This window comes from Eimeria mitis, genomic scaffold (assembly GCF_000499745.2).
Source record: "Eimeria mitis Houghton genomic scaffold, Emh_scaff1116, whole genome shotgun sequence".
Classification (NCBI taxonomy): domain Eukaryota; phylum Apicomplexa; class Conoidasida; order Eucoccidiorida; family Eimeriidae; genus Eimeria; species Eimeria mitis.
In genome coordinates this window covers 1-12,642 of record NW_024011951.1, presented here as the reverse complement: position 1 = coordinate 12,642, position 12,642 = coordinate 1, and the positions used below count along the sequence as shown (strand labels likewise).

At 50.0% G+C, this 12,642-nt stretch overlaps 4 protein-coding genes across 4 annotated transcripts; 2 read left to right on the top strand and 2 right to left on the bottom strand.

Moving 5' to 3' along the window:
• Positions 1-209: 209 nt before the first annotated feature.
• On the top strand, positions 210-3,972 carry EMH_0029960 (Type I fatty acid synthase, related; the record flags this gene model as incomplete). The annotated part of the gene is made up of 7 exons (XM_038022149.1): positions 210-1,850; positions 1,958-2,028; positions 2,141-2,407; positions 2,512-2,971; positions 3,102-3,460; positions 3,574-3,610; positions 3,838-3,972. The coding sequence occupies 7 exons, from the start codon at positions 210-212 to the stop codon at positions 3,970-3,972; spliced, it is 2,970 nt and encodes a 989-aa protein (XP_037878003.1).
• Positions 3,973-4,454: 482 nt separating this feature from the next.
• Positions 4,455-6,947, bottom strand: EMH_0029950 (membrane skeletal protein IMC1, putative; the record flags this gene model as incomplete). Its single annotated transcript, XM_038022148.1, has 6 exons — positions 4,455-4,587; positions 4,771-5,540; positions 5,668-5,872; positions 5,968-6,182; positions 6,334-6,483; positions 6,714-6,947. The coding sequence occupies 6 exons, from the start codon at positions 6,945-6,947 to the stop codon at positions 4,455-4,457; spliced, it is 1,707 nt and encodes a 568-aa protein (XP_037878002.1).
• A 777-nt stretch (positions 6,948-7,724) lies between these two features.
• On the top strand, positions 7,725-9,482 carry EMH_0029940 (membrane skeletal protein IMC1, putative; the record flags this gene model as incomplete). The annotated part of the gene is made up of 3 exons (XM_038022147.1): positions 7,725-7,889; positions 8,176-8,385; positions 8,514-9,482. The coding sequence occupies 3 exons, from the start codon at positions 7,725-7,727 to the stop codon at positions 9,480-9,482; spliced, it is 1,344 nt and encodes a 447-aa protein (XP_037878001.1).
• A 1,350-nt stretch (positions 9,483-10,832) lies between these two features.
• Positions 10,833-11,525, bottom strand: EMH_0029930 (U6 snRNA-associated Sm-like protein LSm1, putative; the record flags this gene model as incomplete). Its single annotated transcript, XM_038022146.1, has 2 exons — positions 10,833-10,913; positions 11,136-11,525. 2 exons carry the CDS (start codon positions 11,523-11,525, stop codon positions 10,833-10,835), a joined length of 471 nt encoding a protein of 156 aa, XP_037878000.1.
• Between the last annotated feature and the right edge of the window lie 1,117 nt (positions 11,526-12,642).

The following is a 12,642-nucleotide window of genomic DNA, read 5'->3' as shown; positions in this document are numbered from 1 at the left end:
GGAATCTGCACGAGGTGTGCGACGAGTTGGACTTGAACAAGGACCTCGAAATTTTCTTGATGTTCTCTTCAGTTGCTGCGCTTTTGGGAAACTTCGGTCAGGCGAATTACGCAGCGTCCAACTCCTGCCTTGACTCCCTTGCATTGTGGCGCAGATCCATAGGACTGTGTGGACAGAGCATCCAGTGGGGACCATGGGTCGAGCAGGGAATGGCAGCTGGGTTGAGACAACACATTGACAAGGCTGGCATGATGGGAATAAGCAATGAACTGGGAACAAGGGTTCTGCTGGACGTGCTAAAGAGTCCCCAACAAGCAGTAGTGTGCGCTCAGGCATTGATGTGGCGCAAATTCCTCAGGCGCTACGCTTTCGACCCACCACCGTTTTTCTCAGATGTTTCCACGGCTACGGCAGTGGCGTTTAGCTCCACAGTGGACCTTAATTCCATAAGCAAAGAAGCCCTCGTCGAAATTCTCGTCGATGTTGCGCAGGCTGTTTCTGGATCAACTGAAAAGCCGAATGCAACAACCCCGCTTATTGACCTAGGGCTTGATTCCCTCGGTGCAGTGGAATTCCGGAACTCGGTTGCAGAGAAAACTGGAGTGAAGCTTCCACAGAATTTAATGTTCGAGAATCCCAGTGTCGAGGACATTGCTGAGTACATTCTGAACAGGGCCAAATCACCCGACGGCGCATCTGGTACCAGAGGAACGCTGGTGGACACCCTGCAAATGACCATCGACCAGTGGCTGATGTCTGTGCTTGTCCCAGCGGAACGATATGCCTTGTATGTGGACTCGTTAACTGCATCGTATGGATCCCTCAGCGAGATGGCTGCTGTAGAAGATATCGTGGGTGCACTAGAAAAACTGGAAGTTTCTGTTTCGGAGGACTTCGACCGGCTAAACGTAGCATGGGAGGAGCTTCGAGACGCGTTTGCCAGCCGTGCTGAGGCAACAGCTGCAGTCAAGAGAAAACCTCGGTTGGCAGTCAGGGTGCCTCACCCAAAAGAAGACGTTGAGTCATTGATAAACCAACTGACGTTCGATGTGAAGACTGTGGAACCGCCTACCTCGCCGGATAACTACCGAATCGCTCTACTGACTGGAGCCACAGGGTTTGTTGGACGGATCCAGCTTTCTGTTCTCCTGGAAGCAACTAAAGATATGGAAGTTGTGTGCATCGTCCGTGCTAAAGACGCGAATCACGCTCTTGATAGGATTCGACAGGCGTGCAAAGAAGCCAAGTGCTGGAAGGAAGAGTATTCTAGTCGAATCCGCCCTCTACCTGGTGATTTCACCCTCCCGAACATGGGTCTTGAAGAAGATCAGATAGAAAAGCTCTCCAAAACAGTTGATGTAGTTTACCACACTGGAGGGGATGTGAATCTACTCAGCAACTACGCGCGACTACGCTCTTCAAATGTGCTCTGCATCCAAGGAATCGTCAACTTTTGCACAAGAAATAGATTGAAGCCGCTGCACTTTGCGTCTACTCTAGGGCAATTCCCAGCTTTCTTTTGTGAATTTACTGGGGCATACAGGGACTACCGTATCACTGAAGACAGCAGGCCTACGGTAGAGGAAATGGATGCCTTCTACCCCCCGTTGAGGATGGGATATCCTTGGTCAAAGTGGGCAGCTGAGTTGGTCTTGTGCAGCGCCAGGGATAAGGGTCTGCCTGTGTTCATATATCGCTTGCCGAATACCTACGTGGCCTACTCTACGGGCTACACGAACAGAACAGACTATGCGACAGCACTCATGGTGTCCACTATTCAAGAGGGAATTTTCCCTGTCGGATGTGCCGCTGCTCCCCTCACCCCAGTCGATATTATATGCGAAATGCTGGTAAGCAATCCTGCATATTGCACAGCAAATATAAAGGGGAGTCGTCGAGTAGGATGGATACCCTCATGAAGAGAGCTTCTAGCGGAAATGTGCATGTGACACTGCAGGTCGGCGTGTCATTTTTGGAAAAACCGAAGCACTTCATCTATCATCTATTTGACCCGCGTGCCATAACAAGGTGAGTTTCGACCCAAACGAATATTCAGACAGGGAAGGAAATGTAAAAATGGGACTTGGGGAAGGCTCCGTGCACTCGACTGACATTCTGCATGTCTATTTTGTATCCCCAGGGAGCACCTGGAGATTTGGAGTCAAGAACTTGGGCTGGCGTATAAAGGTGCCAGCGTTGACGAATTCCTGGCTGCAGTCAAAGCCCGTGGACCCGAATCTCCCGTTTTCAAGTTTGTGCCGCTGATGCAATTCATGAGGAAATATTGGTTTGATTCAGAGCAACGCACCGACGATTTTCCTATAGAAAACAAGAACATTTTCGAGGAACTTCCGGATGCCAAGTGGCCAGATCAGAGAGATGTTTTCAAAAATTCCTTGCTCTACAGGTATGCACCCACTTGGCAGCATCCGCGTATCAAAGCATGCACGGCATTCTTGTGCATGCTGCTTATTGTAAGTGTATCGGGTTTATGTGTTGTTCTCTTTTCAGTGTGCAATCAGGGTTCTTCCCGAAGAATTCTAAGGCAATTCGGGTGGATCCTGAAGCGTGTTTGGAGGATGCAAAGAGGATGTCTGGCTTAGACTCACTTGGCGAAGACCACGACTACTTCATGAAGCCCCTGCACATCTTGAAGGACTCGCTTCTGCAGGAGTCCAACCCCTCGTTCTGTGGCAAGTTGGCCATGTTCCGCACTGTTCGTCAGCAGCTGATGAACCTGATGTACATGGAAAAAATGAGGATCCAGCACCCAGAAATTGAGCAGCTGGAGATAAAGAAGCCACTGATAATTGTTGGACTAAACAGGACAGGCACGACATTCCTACAAAATATCATGGCAACTGACATATCCAACCGCTCAGCTCGTTATTGTGAAATGATTGCTCCTTATGGCAACAATGGTGACTACTGCCAAAAAGGTCTCAGCAACGACCCTGAGTCGTGGAAGCATGTGCGTCACACCACGAGCCACTCTCCGGAATCGCCAGAGTCGTTTACACACGTGTAGCAAGTTGCACATTTCCCTCACTGGTATTTCCTTCCGCAGATGAATCTTGTCGGTGTGGATTGAGTACCTTCAGGACCCTAGGATTAAATTTGCACAAGAAGTGCTCGACAGCCAATTAGCTCTCTCTGAAGAGTGGATCAGTATCCATGCACAAAGCGCCGAGCTTCCAGAGGAGGACTTTGTTATGCTGGAGCACTGCGGAAGATGCTACTCAATTTGTACCGAATTCAACGTACCATCGTACAGGAAGTGGTTGTATGCCAATGACTTCCAGGAAATGAAGAATGCCTACAGATTCCACAAGCGTTTCCTCCAGCATCTGCAGTACCAGCGAGTCGCAGATCGCTGGCTTCTGAAGATGCCATTCCACCTCTTCACTCTTGACGCGTTGTTCGAGACATACCCGGATGCGAGGATTATCTTTATGCATCGGTAAGACTGAGTTGCAGAAGACTGCCCTCCCATTTGACTTTATGAACGCGTATACCGTAGATTCAGCAAGTATGCAGCTTCGGATGCTGAATCTGCTTCTTTGGTATTTACAGGGACCCGAAGGACACCTTAGCCAGCTGGGCAAGCTTGGTCAGGTGCGCCCAGCAGTCCCTACTTGACTCAGTGAATCCTGCCGAGCTCGGGAAACTTGAACTGGAAGCAATGTCATCNCAAGGCCCGACCTAAAAGATCAAATACTGGATGTGCAGTACAAGGATTTGATCGAAAATCCCCTGGGCACGGTGTCTAAGATTTACAGTCACTTCAAAATTCCACTGACAGAGCAGGCACGCTCGCGAATGGCTGAATTTTGTCAGGAAGATAAAAAGACCCGCAATAAACTATCGAAACACCAATACACTCTAGAAGACGTATCATTGACAAGGGCCATGGTGGAGGAGGCCTTCGGACAATACTATAAGTCTGGGTTATGCAAGTACCTGAAGAAATAAAATGAATAATCTTGTATGCGGGGAACGACAGCATTTACTAAGCTTTTTTCTCAGTACTCAGCAAACTAGCACTAAGCGTTTTTCTTTGTACTGAGCAAACTAGCACTAAGCGTTTTTCTTTGTACTGAGCCAACTAGCACATTACTTGCGCGGTTGCCTCCCTAGTGCATGAAAACTCCTCAAATCTTAAATCTTTTTATATCGGTAATGTTTTGAAAGCACCACAAATCGTGTGGACTTTTCCACAGCAGTTGCCAATGATAAATCACTAGAGCACTGACAAGGTGCCCCGACAAATGCAAAAATGGCTGCGAAGAGGCAGCTGAGACGACACACGGTGCACCCTGAGCTTTCGGGAGAACTCCAGCTGCCTCACGATCAGGCACTGACAGCTGTGCTGTAGTAGCTAGCTCCCACAATATCAGTCTCACTTGAAAGCATAAGGCATGTTTGTAGCTAATGATGAAGTGATTGTAGTTGCATTACATGAGAAGTGAATAGATGCATGAGGCATCTGGGTATACAAGGGGCTCAGCCAACAAAAGAGATAGTCTCAAATTTTCAATCGGGCTACTCTGCATTCCCGACATTTGGACCATGTACGCTATGTTGACGCTGTGCAAAGGGAGAAACGCATGCATAATATGTAAGCCTCCTGCTTAATTGTCTCCGCCGCACGTGCAGCATGAACTGTTCCCTCCTCCGCATGCTGCTGAGCAGACACTGCAGCATTTAGCCTCCTGTTCGGTTTTTTGAGTGTTTCGCTTCGGCAAGCCATGTTCATCAACCTCAACCCACGGTGCCTCCCCAAAGGTCTGAGAATCTTGCTGCAGCCGTGCAGCCTGTTCAGCTGACAGTTGGACTTGGGTCGGATACTGCATCGTCACGTTGTGCAAAGCCTTCTGGTGAGCCTCAAACCACTCAGGAGTATACATTTCATGTGTTGCTGTAGTTTCCTTCTTGATCCATTCGTTCTGGAGGTATGTCATGTTTAGAGGGTGGCCAGGGTGCAATGCGAGCGGCTCGACGCCTTCACGGGCCTCGGGATCGCTAAGTTCAGCTCCTTCTGCGCCTTCTTCTGTCCGCTTGCTGCCAGGTTCGCCGAATACAGTTCCTTCTGGGTGTTGGACATACGGATACCTTTCTCCAAGCTCTTCTTTTCTCTTTTCCGCCAAATCGGCGTTGACTCTCATCCACATTGCGTGAACGTCTGCCTGTGAAAGTTCCGCAGGGTTGATTGGCTGTGCTTTCTCTACGAATTCGTGGACCTTAATTTCAACGTCGCATGGTACAGGCTTGATAATGTCCTGAACCTGGAGGTAAGGCTTTTCTTTAATGCACTCAACCTCGTAGACCTCGTTTGTCCAGCGGATGCGAGGAACAACGCGGCGCCTCACTGGAACTGGAACGAAGTGATCCCTAAACTTGAGAACTGGTACTTGAACTGGGACGACAATGGGCTTCGGCACCATATAGGGTACAGGGACATCAACAGAGACCGGGACGTGTTTTTGGATTTCGACGGTCTTCACAACCTTAGGCTTGAAGACTTGTTCCAAACGAGGAGCCTGGATTTGCACAGTATGCAGGCGCACTTAATCATGATTAATGAAACTAAGTTGAAGGAACGCAATAACTACGTGTAGAAGTTGTATGCGTCTATCCTGTTTGCCAAAGTCATTGCTTATAGCTTACTGGAGGCATAGGTGCAGTTCCAGCGCTAGGCATGCCCATGCGCTTGGCTTCATAAGCTGCTTGTTCCTCTGCAATGAGCTGCTGGTACTCTTGCTCAGCCTTGTACTGGGCCTCTCTGGCCTCCTTCTCTATCTTGACCTCTTCTTCGTGTTTCTGTTTGAGCTTTTCCCACTCTTCCTCAGCCACCTGGCCTTTTGGAACGTACCTGTTGAGTATCGCATCAAGCGGAAAAAAGTGTTCGATGAGCCACCGCGTTTTCATGCGCGAACTGTCTATACAAATTCCGGACACTGCGCTCACCTGATGACCTCTTCAACTTCTTCGACATCCTGGTAGCGAACGACCTCCTTGACTTGTGGAACTTCGACGATTTTCTCCACATACTTGGTCTCGTACTTGGGTCTCTGAATGATGTTCTCCTGTGTCTCAATCTTGTGTACATATTTATATTGGTATTCGTAGCGGGGGAGCTCAACTATCTTGTCCACCACCTTGACCTCAGGGACTTCCACAATCTGCGGAAGTTAGGCGACAGTAATTTTGTTTGGACAAGCCATTTGTTTCACCTAACACATACCCTGTTCTACAGCCTTGTCTTAAATGGAAGTGACGGTTGCACCTCTGGTACATTCGTAGGGACGGTTTACATTGGGAGTGCTCCCTTACCTTTTCTACATATTCTGGAACAAACTTGGGGACCTCGACAATCTTTTCTTCAACCACTACCTTTGGCACGTAGGTTTCAACTGTTCTCACAACGGGGACCTCTACAGTCTTTACGACAGTGTCGACTGGCTGGTACGCAGTGATGGCGACCTGGAAGGTTCATGGCGCAAAGTACAGAAGGAACACAGGATGGTGTCAAATTGTCTTATCTNTGCCCAACCGTGATGGCTAGTTGTGTCACTGATATTCCACCCAACCTGAGACAACGCTGTAAACATGTCGCCATGTTAAAATTTAAAGAGTTCGATTATTTTCTCCCACTGTGTGCAGCAAATGCACAACCTATCGACCCGTGTGACCCGTTTGGCTCGACAGCTCACCCACTGGCGCTCGGTTTGCTCGGAGATGGCGACAGCTCTTTCTCTTTCAGTCCTTTCTTCAAGTGTGACAGATCGAACAGACTCTGCAGTTGCATGGAGGTGAGCATTTGAGGGGATATTCAGCTGGGCTTGTTGACGTTGGCCTGGCTGTTGCTGCTGCTGCTGCTGTTGCTGCTGTTGCTCTTGACTGCCCTCCCCACCAGGGGCGCAACAATCGCTGCAGCCTGAGAACATTTTGTATTGATTGATTAAACGGAAGGAAAGGGAGTTGAGGCTCTGTCCATCCACAGGGCACGCTCGGGATTACGGCTGCCTGGGTATCGAGCCACGCGCGACCGTTGGGCAGGTGGGCTCGTCAAGAATGGTGGAATAGGAAGGCTGTAGGCTAAATAAAGGGTGTTGTTGTAAGTTGTTCAGAAAATTTTCCAATAATAAGCGGTGATAGGTCGAAAAAGGTGCCCAGAAACTCTATGGCTGTATGCGGCAAACCCGGCCAGCTGCCGACACGCCACGCACAGCCTGCTGCAGCCGATGCGCTCTCGAGCCGCAGCAGGCCACGGTCCGGGTGGAGCATCGGCCTGCACAGCCGCAACGGCTTGCCGGGGCAACAGCTCGTTGACGGCGATCTACTGGTACCGAAAGGCTCATCAGCGCGATCGATTCTGCTTTCCGTTTGCTTCTATTGTGGCTGTTTGCTTGCAGTCCCTGACGGAAACTGCGCACTCACACCTCACCACTGCATTGATGACTGGAATATTTTCTTTCATCAAACCAATTACAAAATATCTCAAGATAAATATTCTTCACCAGCACAACATTGTGTTGGGCTAGACCATCTCACCAGCTGGTGCCGACAGGTCCAATCCAGTCGGACCGCTGGTTGACACCTGAGGTTTCCTCCGGCATCCACCAAACTTTTGACCTTGTAATTCAGTCCACCCCGCAGCATTTGGACTTTTCCTCAACACTATATCATAAAATACTAACTTACTACCCGCATTGCCTGGCAAAATGAAGGCCTTCAGCGAATGCTGCGCGCCATGCTGCCCTGGCGACGGCGAAGCCGAGCAGGCTGAACAGCAGCAACAACAGGGACAATTGCCTCCTGGAAGTCGTTTGGTTTCGGGAACCATCGCTCAACAAGGGGAACCAAGATACCTCGAACCGCTTGTTCAGGTAGGTGTTTGAAGCTGTTTGCCCGAATTATGACCCGTTTAGCTTTTCTGTTCGGACGGCAGTCAAAGCCGCCACACAAGTGTCTCACTTTCCACAAATATTGCATGTTCCATCCTGCTCTCTGGAGCATACATACTTGGAGTGTTTTGACTGCAGCAGCCGAAAGCAATCGCCGATAGTAGCTGATTCATTGGTGACGAATGGTGACAGGAGCTTCGTAGGGATGAAGACATCACCGTACTTGGGACACTTTGTGGCAGCGCTTTGTGCTTTGCTTTTCATTCAGGAACGCATTGTGGAAGTGTTGAAGCATGAAGTTGAGGAACGCATCATCGAGGTTCCTCAAGTCCAATATGTAGACCGCATCGTTGAAGTCCCCCAGACAGTTGTGCACGAGAAGATTACTCACGTCCCCAAACCCGTCATCCAGGAGCGTATCACTCACGTCCCGAAAGTGGTGTATCAGGAGAAGATTGTCGAAGTTCCCCAAGTCAAGGTGCGTGTGTGATATCTCGTAGAGGCAGCTTGGCGAGCCCAACCATCGCACAAGAACGATCTCTAGAGAAAACTCGTAGAGACCTGGCTGATCAAGGCATTTCACTCATTCTGAATTCGTTCATGCAGGTGGTTGACAAGATCGTTGAAGTGCCCCAATACGTCTACCAAGAGAAGATCATTGAAGTACCGCGCGTTGTAGTGCAGGAAAGAGTCATTCCAGTCCCCCGAAAGGTCGTAAAGGAGAAGCTGATTGAGATTCCCGAGGTAGAGTACCGCGATGTGGCGTTCGAGCAACCAATTGAAGTTACAGAGGAAGTCAAACAAGAAGAGGTGGTCGAGAAAACATACACTCAGGTTGTGCAGAGACCCTTTGAAATGGAGAAAGTTGTCGAAGTGCCTCACATACAACACACCTACAGAAACGTGATGACTCCCCAGTACAGGCATATCCCCAAGCCAGTTGAGGTTCCTATGACACACTACAGACCAATCCCCGTCGAGAAACTCGTTGACCGTAATGTCCCAGTACCTGTCGAGCTTCAGATTGTTCAAGAATATCTGTGCCCAAAGATAGAGCCGCGATACAAAGAAGTCCCGGTTCCTGTACATGTCCAGCGAACGATTGAACACCCAGTGCCTAAGGAAGCTATGGGAAACCCGCAGCTTCTTCCCTTGTACTACCAAGGAAGCAAAGAGCAATTCAAAGGGAGCTTCCAACCTGGTGGCGTCTGCTACACAATGTCGTCTTGCTGTGCTCCGCGAGTAGACCACGTTACAGAAGCTACTGCCGGAACTGTCGAGGTGCTCGCTCAGGCTGGATACCCACAACAACCTCATATGGGCACTCCCCCACCACAGATGACCCAAGAACAGCAACAGCAGCAGCAGCAGGCTGAGTACACGGCGGCCGAGCAAGCAGCTCAACAACAACCCATGCAAGAGGCAGTGGAGGGAGCACAATATGCTGGAACAGAACGTATGACCACAATGCAACGTGAAATGCTCGCTGCGGCCAGCAGGCCTGTTAACCCGTACGTGCAAGTTTCCGTCACTCCCTTGGCTCCCGGCCAGAAATCCGAAGTAAACATTCAGTAGATGCATCCTCCCCAACGCTATTCACGTGGTATTTAGGGTCGCGATTGATGCGGCGGCTGAGGCCAGTCGTATTTCTTGCCGAAACTCGGTTTCCAATCGCAGACCAGTATATATAATATATATTAGGCTGTGTGCTCCGTTGCCAACGGAAGGCACAGTTGATTGGCCCCATATGGCTCCTTCTTGGACTCCTGGGCAAACAAGCTTACAACTGAGACTATTTAATAGCTCTACTTGAGGGAGCAATGCATACTATGTGTATATACAGCGAAGAATTTGTCGTTACCAAGTGCACCGTGCCCCGAAACGCGCTAAGCCGTACGTGTCTGAAGCTGGGTAGCACTCCCTTCTAAATTTGGTACCCTTCTAATGTAGCAGCTGNTGGAACGAAGACAATCGGAACAAGGTACCTTTGTCGAATAAGCGCTGTGTACTGAGCCTCATGTGCGATCGGACTAGCAGGTCCTAGAGAACTACGACTCTTAGCATACCGCCACAGTTGCCATTCGCAAGATCGAATGTGGTTAATACAACACAACAAATGAACTCCGTGTTCCTTAAAAAAGCAACTCTCGTCAAGCCCTCTGTTGAAGCCAACTGTGCAACTGTGGTCGTCGCCAGCGTCGCAACGTATCAGTTCAGGCTTCTCATCTAGAGAAGGAATTAGGACAGTAATGGACAAGTACAGTGACGACAAGTGTTTCAGAAGCTTTTTCTGTAATACGGGATCCACTAGTCATATACAGCTGAGTTGACCCCAAATCGAGATCGCTAGGCAGTGAACTATATGTGGTTGGTGCATGCAACATGCAACAATGAACGAGCTTCTCCCTCCACATTCCTTTAACAAACAGCTACGACTTAGCAGTTTCATCAATAAAAAATGCTCGACCGCGCTCAGAAGTGTGCCCCCGAAGGCTAGATGGAGGCACCCACGTGCAGTTTTACTCACCGGGGTGCTATGTCCCATGTACTGCATGACAGCTCACGTCACGCAGCCTTCCGAGACATCCTATGAAGCAGGGCAATGCCGGCAACTGGACTGACGGCCATCAAGCAGGCCTAGGTACGAATCCATTCAACTGTCTCAGCAGCCTGTCGCAGCGAGCACATCACCCACCAGCTCCTAGCGGGCTTACATCAAAAAATCGTTTTTCACGCAGGTCTCCTGCGTATACTATTGAATCCACCCAAATTCAGCTAGCGCATCACGCAGCGGTGCCGTTGACGCTCAGGCTTCGGTGGAAACCAAAGACAGGGCCGCAGCTGCGTGCTGTTTAGTTGCCAGAAATATCTTCTGCGATTCATTGGTCCCTGAATGCCTCCCTCCTCAGCAGACCTCGACATTTTTCACTCATCTGGTAGATCATAACCATAGAGGAAATCACCCAAATGCCGCAGGTTTCGCCGTCTCTTGCTCTCACGTTGTTCCTGCGGATGTAAGGACCACAAATAAAATGCCGTACACGAATATGGAAACCTGCGCACACCTGGATCCTGTAGTTTGCGCGTAGTGCTCGATTTAGCATTGATTTCGCAACTAGCCAGCTGGCCCGTGAACGGTTATGGTAACATGCACTCAACGTGAGTACGGCTGCTTCTAGAGTTAAAACAGTACCAGAAAGCATGTGCTGAGGTCCTCACGTCTCCTACCTGTTCCTCATGCATCTGCAGGATCTCCCACAGAGGTCGGGACTCGAGTGGGCTAGGCTTCGACTCGTCTACGGCTCCGAAAAGCAGTATGTTTTCCCCCCTAATGATCATAACTCCCTGGTATATATCATTGTAAAACGTATTGACAATAATTCGTTGGACACAGCCTTCCAGCATCAAGTTGCCATATTGATCGAATGACCTCAATATACCAATTAGGTTCTTGCCATCGCGCAAAATGACCAGTACTTTCTTGTCTAGCTCCTCTTCCAAGCTTGTTATCCAGTTAGGTGCAGCGTTTGGTTGGGTTTCGTCGAAGTGGTCCGCTGCTGTGGAGTCATGAGCGACAACCTGCTGTTGCTGGACTGCAAATTGCTGGCGGAATTCCATTTCGAGGTCAATGCTGAGGGCATCAGAGCAGGTGGCATTTCCTTGTAGAGTTAATGGCTGGCCTGTTTTGTTTGGCAAAAAAGGCTCAAAGGACGATCCATACTGCCGAGTCTAGACACTTTCGACTGGGTCCCTCAGCGCATGCAAGCTGGCCAAGATAATGGCGCCCCACTTCCTTCCGCGCGATAATCGTGCACCATTCAAATGATATAATTACATCGGCTGCACATTTTTTTCATCTAATGAGGATTTGAAGTGTTTAGAACAGCCCGGCATTTCCCGCATCGGAGGAAAGGTCGTCGTGCTTCATCAATTGCTGCTGAGTGAAGGTGAACCAGTGACTGAGACGGTTCTTGCATTTTTGCCACGCCTACTGTGCAGTGGTCATTAGCCGTCTTCCTGCACCCGGCGTGGAGGCACCTGGGTTGCGAAAGCCCTCCGACATCAGCTGTTCAGGGCACCTTTATCGGCATCACTGACGAGCCTCCTCTTTGCTTGCCGGTCCAGTTCTTACCAGACGGTGACAGAGTTCGGCTATACTCTGGGGGACTGCTGCCATGAGCAGCACCGTGGCCCAGGTACACAGGCGGCAAGGTTGCATGTGCCAAAACGCAGCATTCCCGTGCTGCACGAGCGCACACCGCATTGACGTCAGCCGCTAGCGCTCGCTTGGCCCGATTTGCCTTGTTTCATCCGGCAAGAAAATAGCGTGTCTGGTCACGATGGAATATGATGAACAAGTTTCGGCGCGGCTGGACATGAGCCTGGATGAGATAATCGGGCAAGAACAGCAGGATGGTTCAAGCCACTTAAAAAAGCGCAAAGCTAAGGGCGGGACTCCAGGTGCAGTCTCGTGTACCCTGCTGAGAATTGTGTATATCTGCTTGCAATAAATCTCCTCGCGCTTCTCTTCGTGGCTCTGTAGGCAGTCCCGCGCTGCAACTTTTTCTGTCTCAGGCCCTTCCGCTATACCGCCACCCACGACGCATGCCGGACTGTATCGAGCTCCTCCAACTGTACAAGCCGAATATGCTGTCAGGCCAGCTTTATCCTTTGTCCCGGCCGCTGGAGCCGCCAACAGCATCTCTGGTAGGCCTGCTCCCGTTGGGCACCCTTT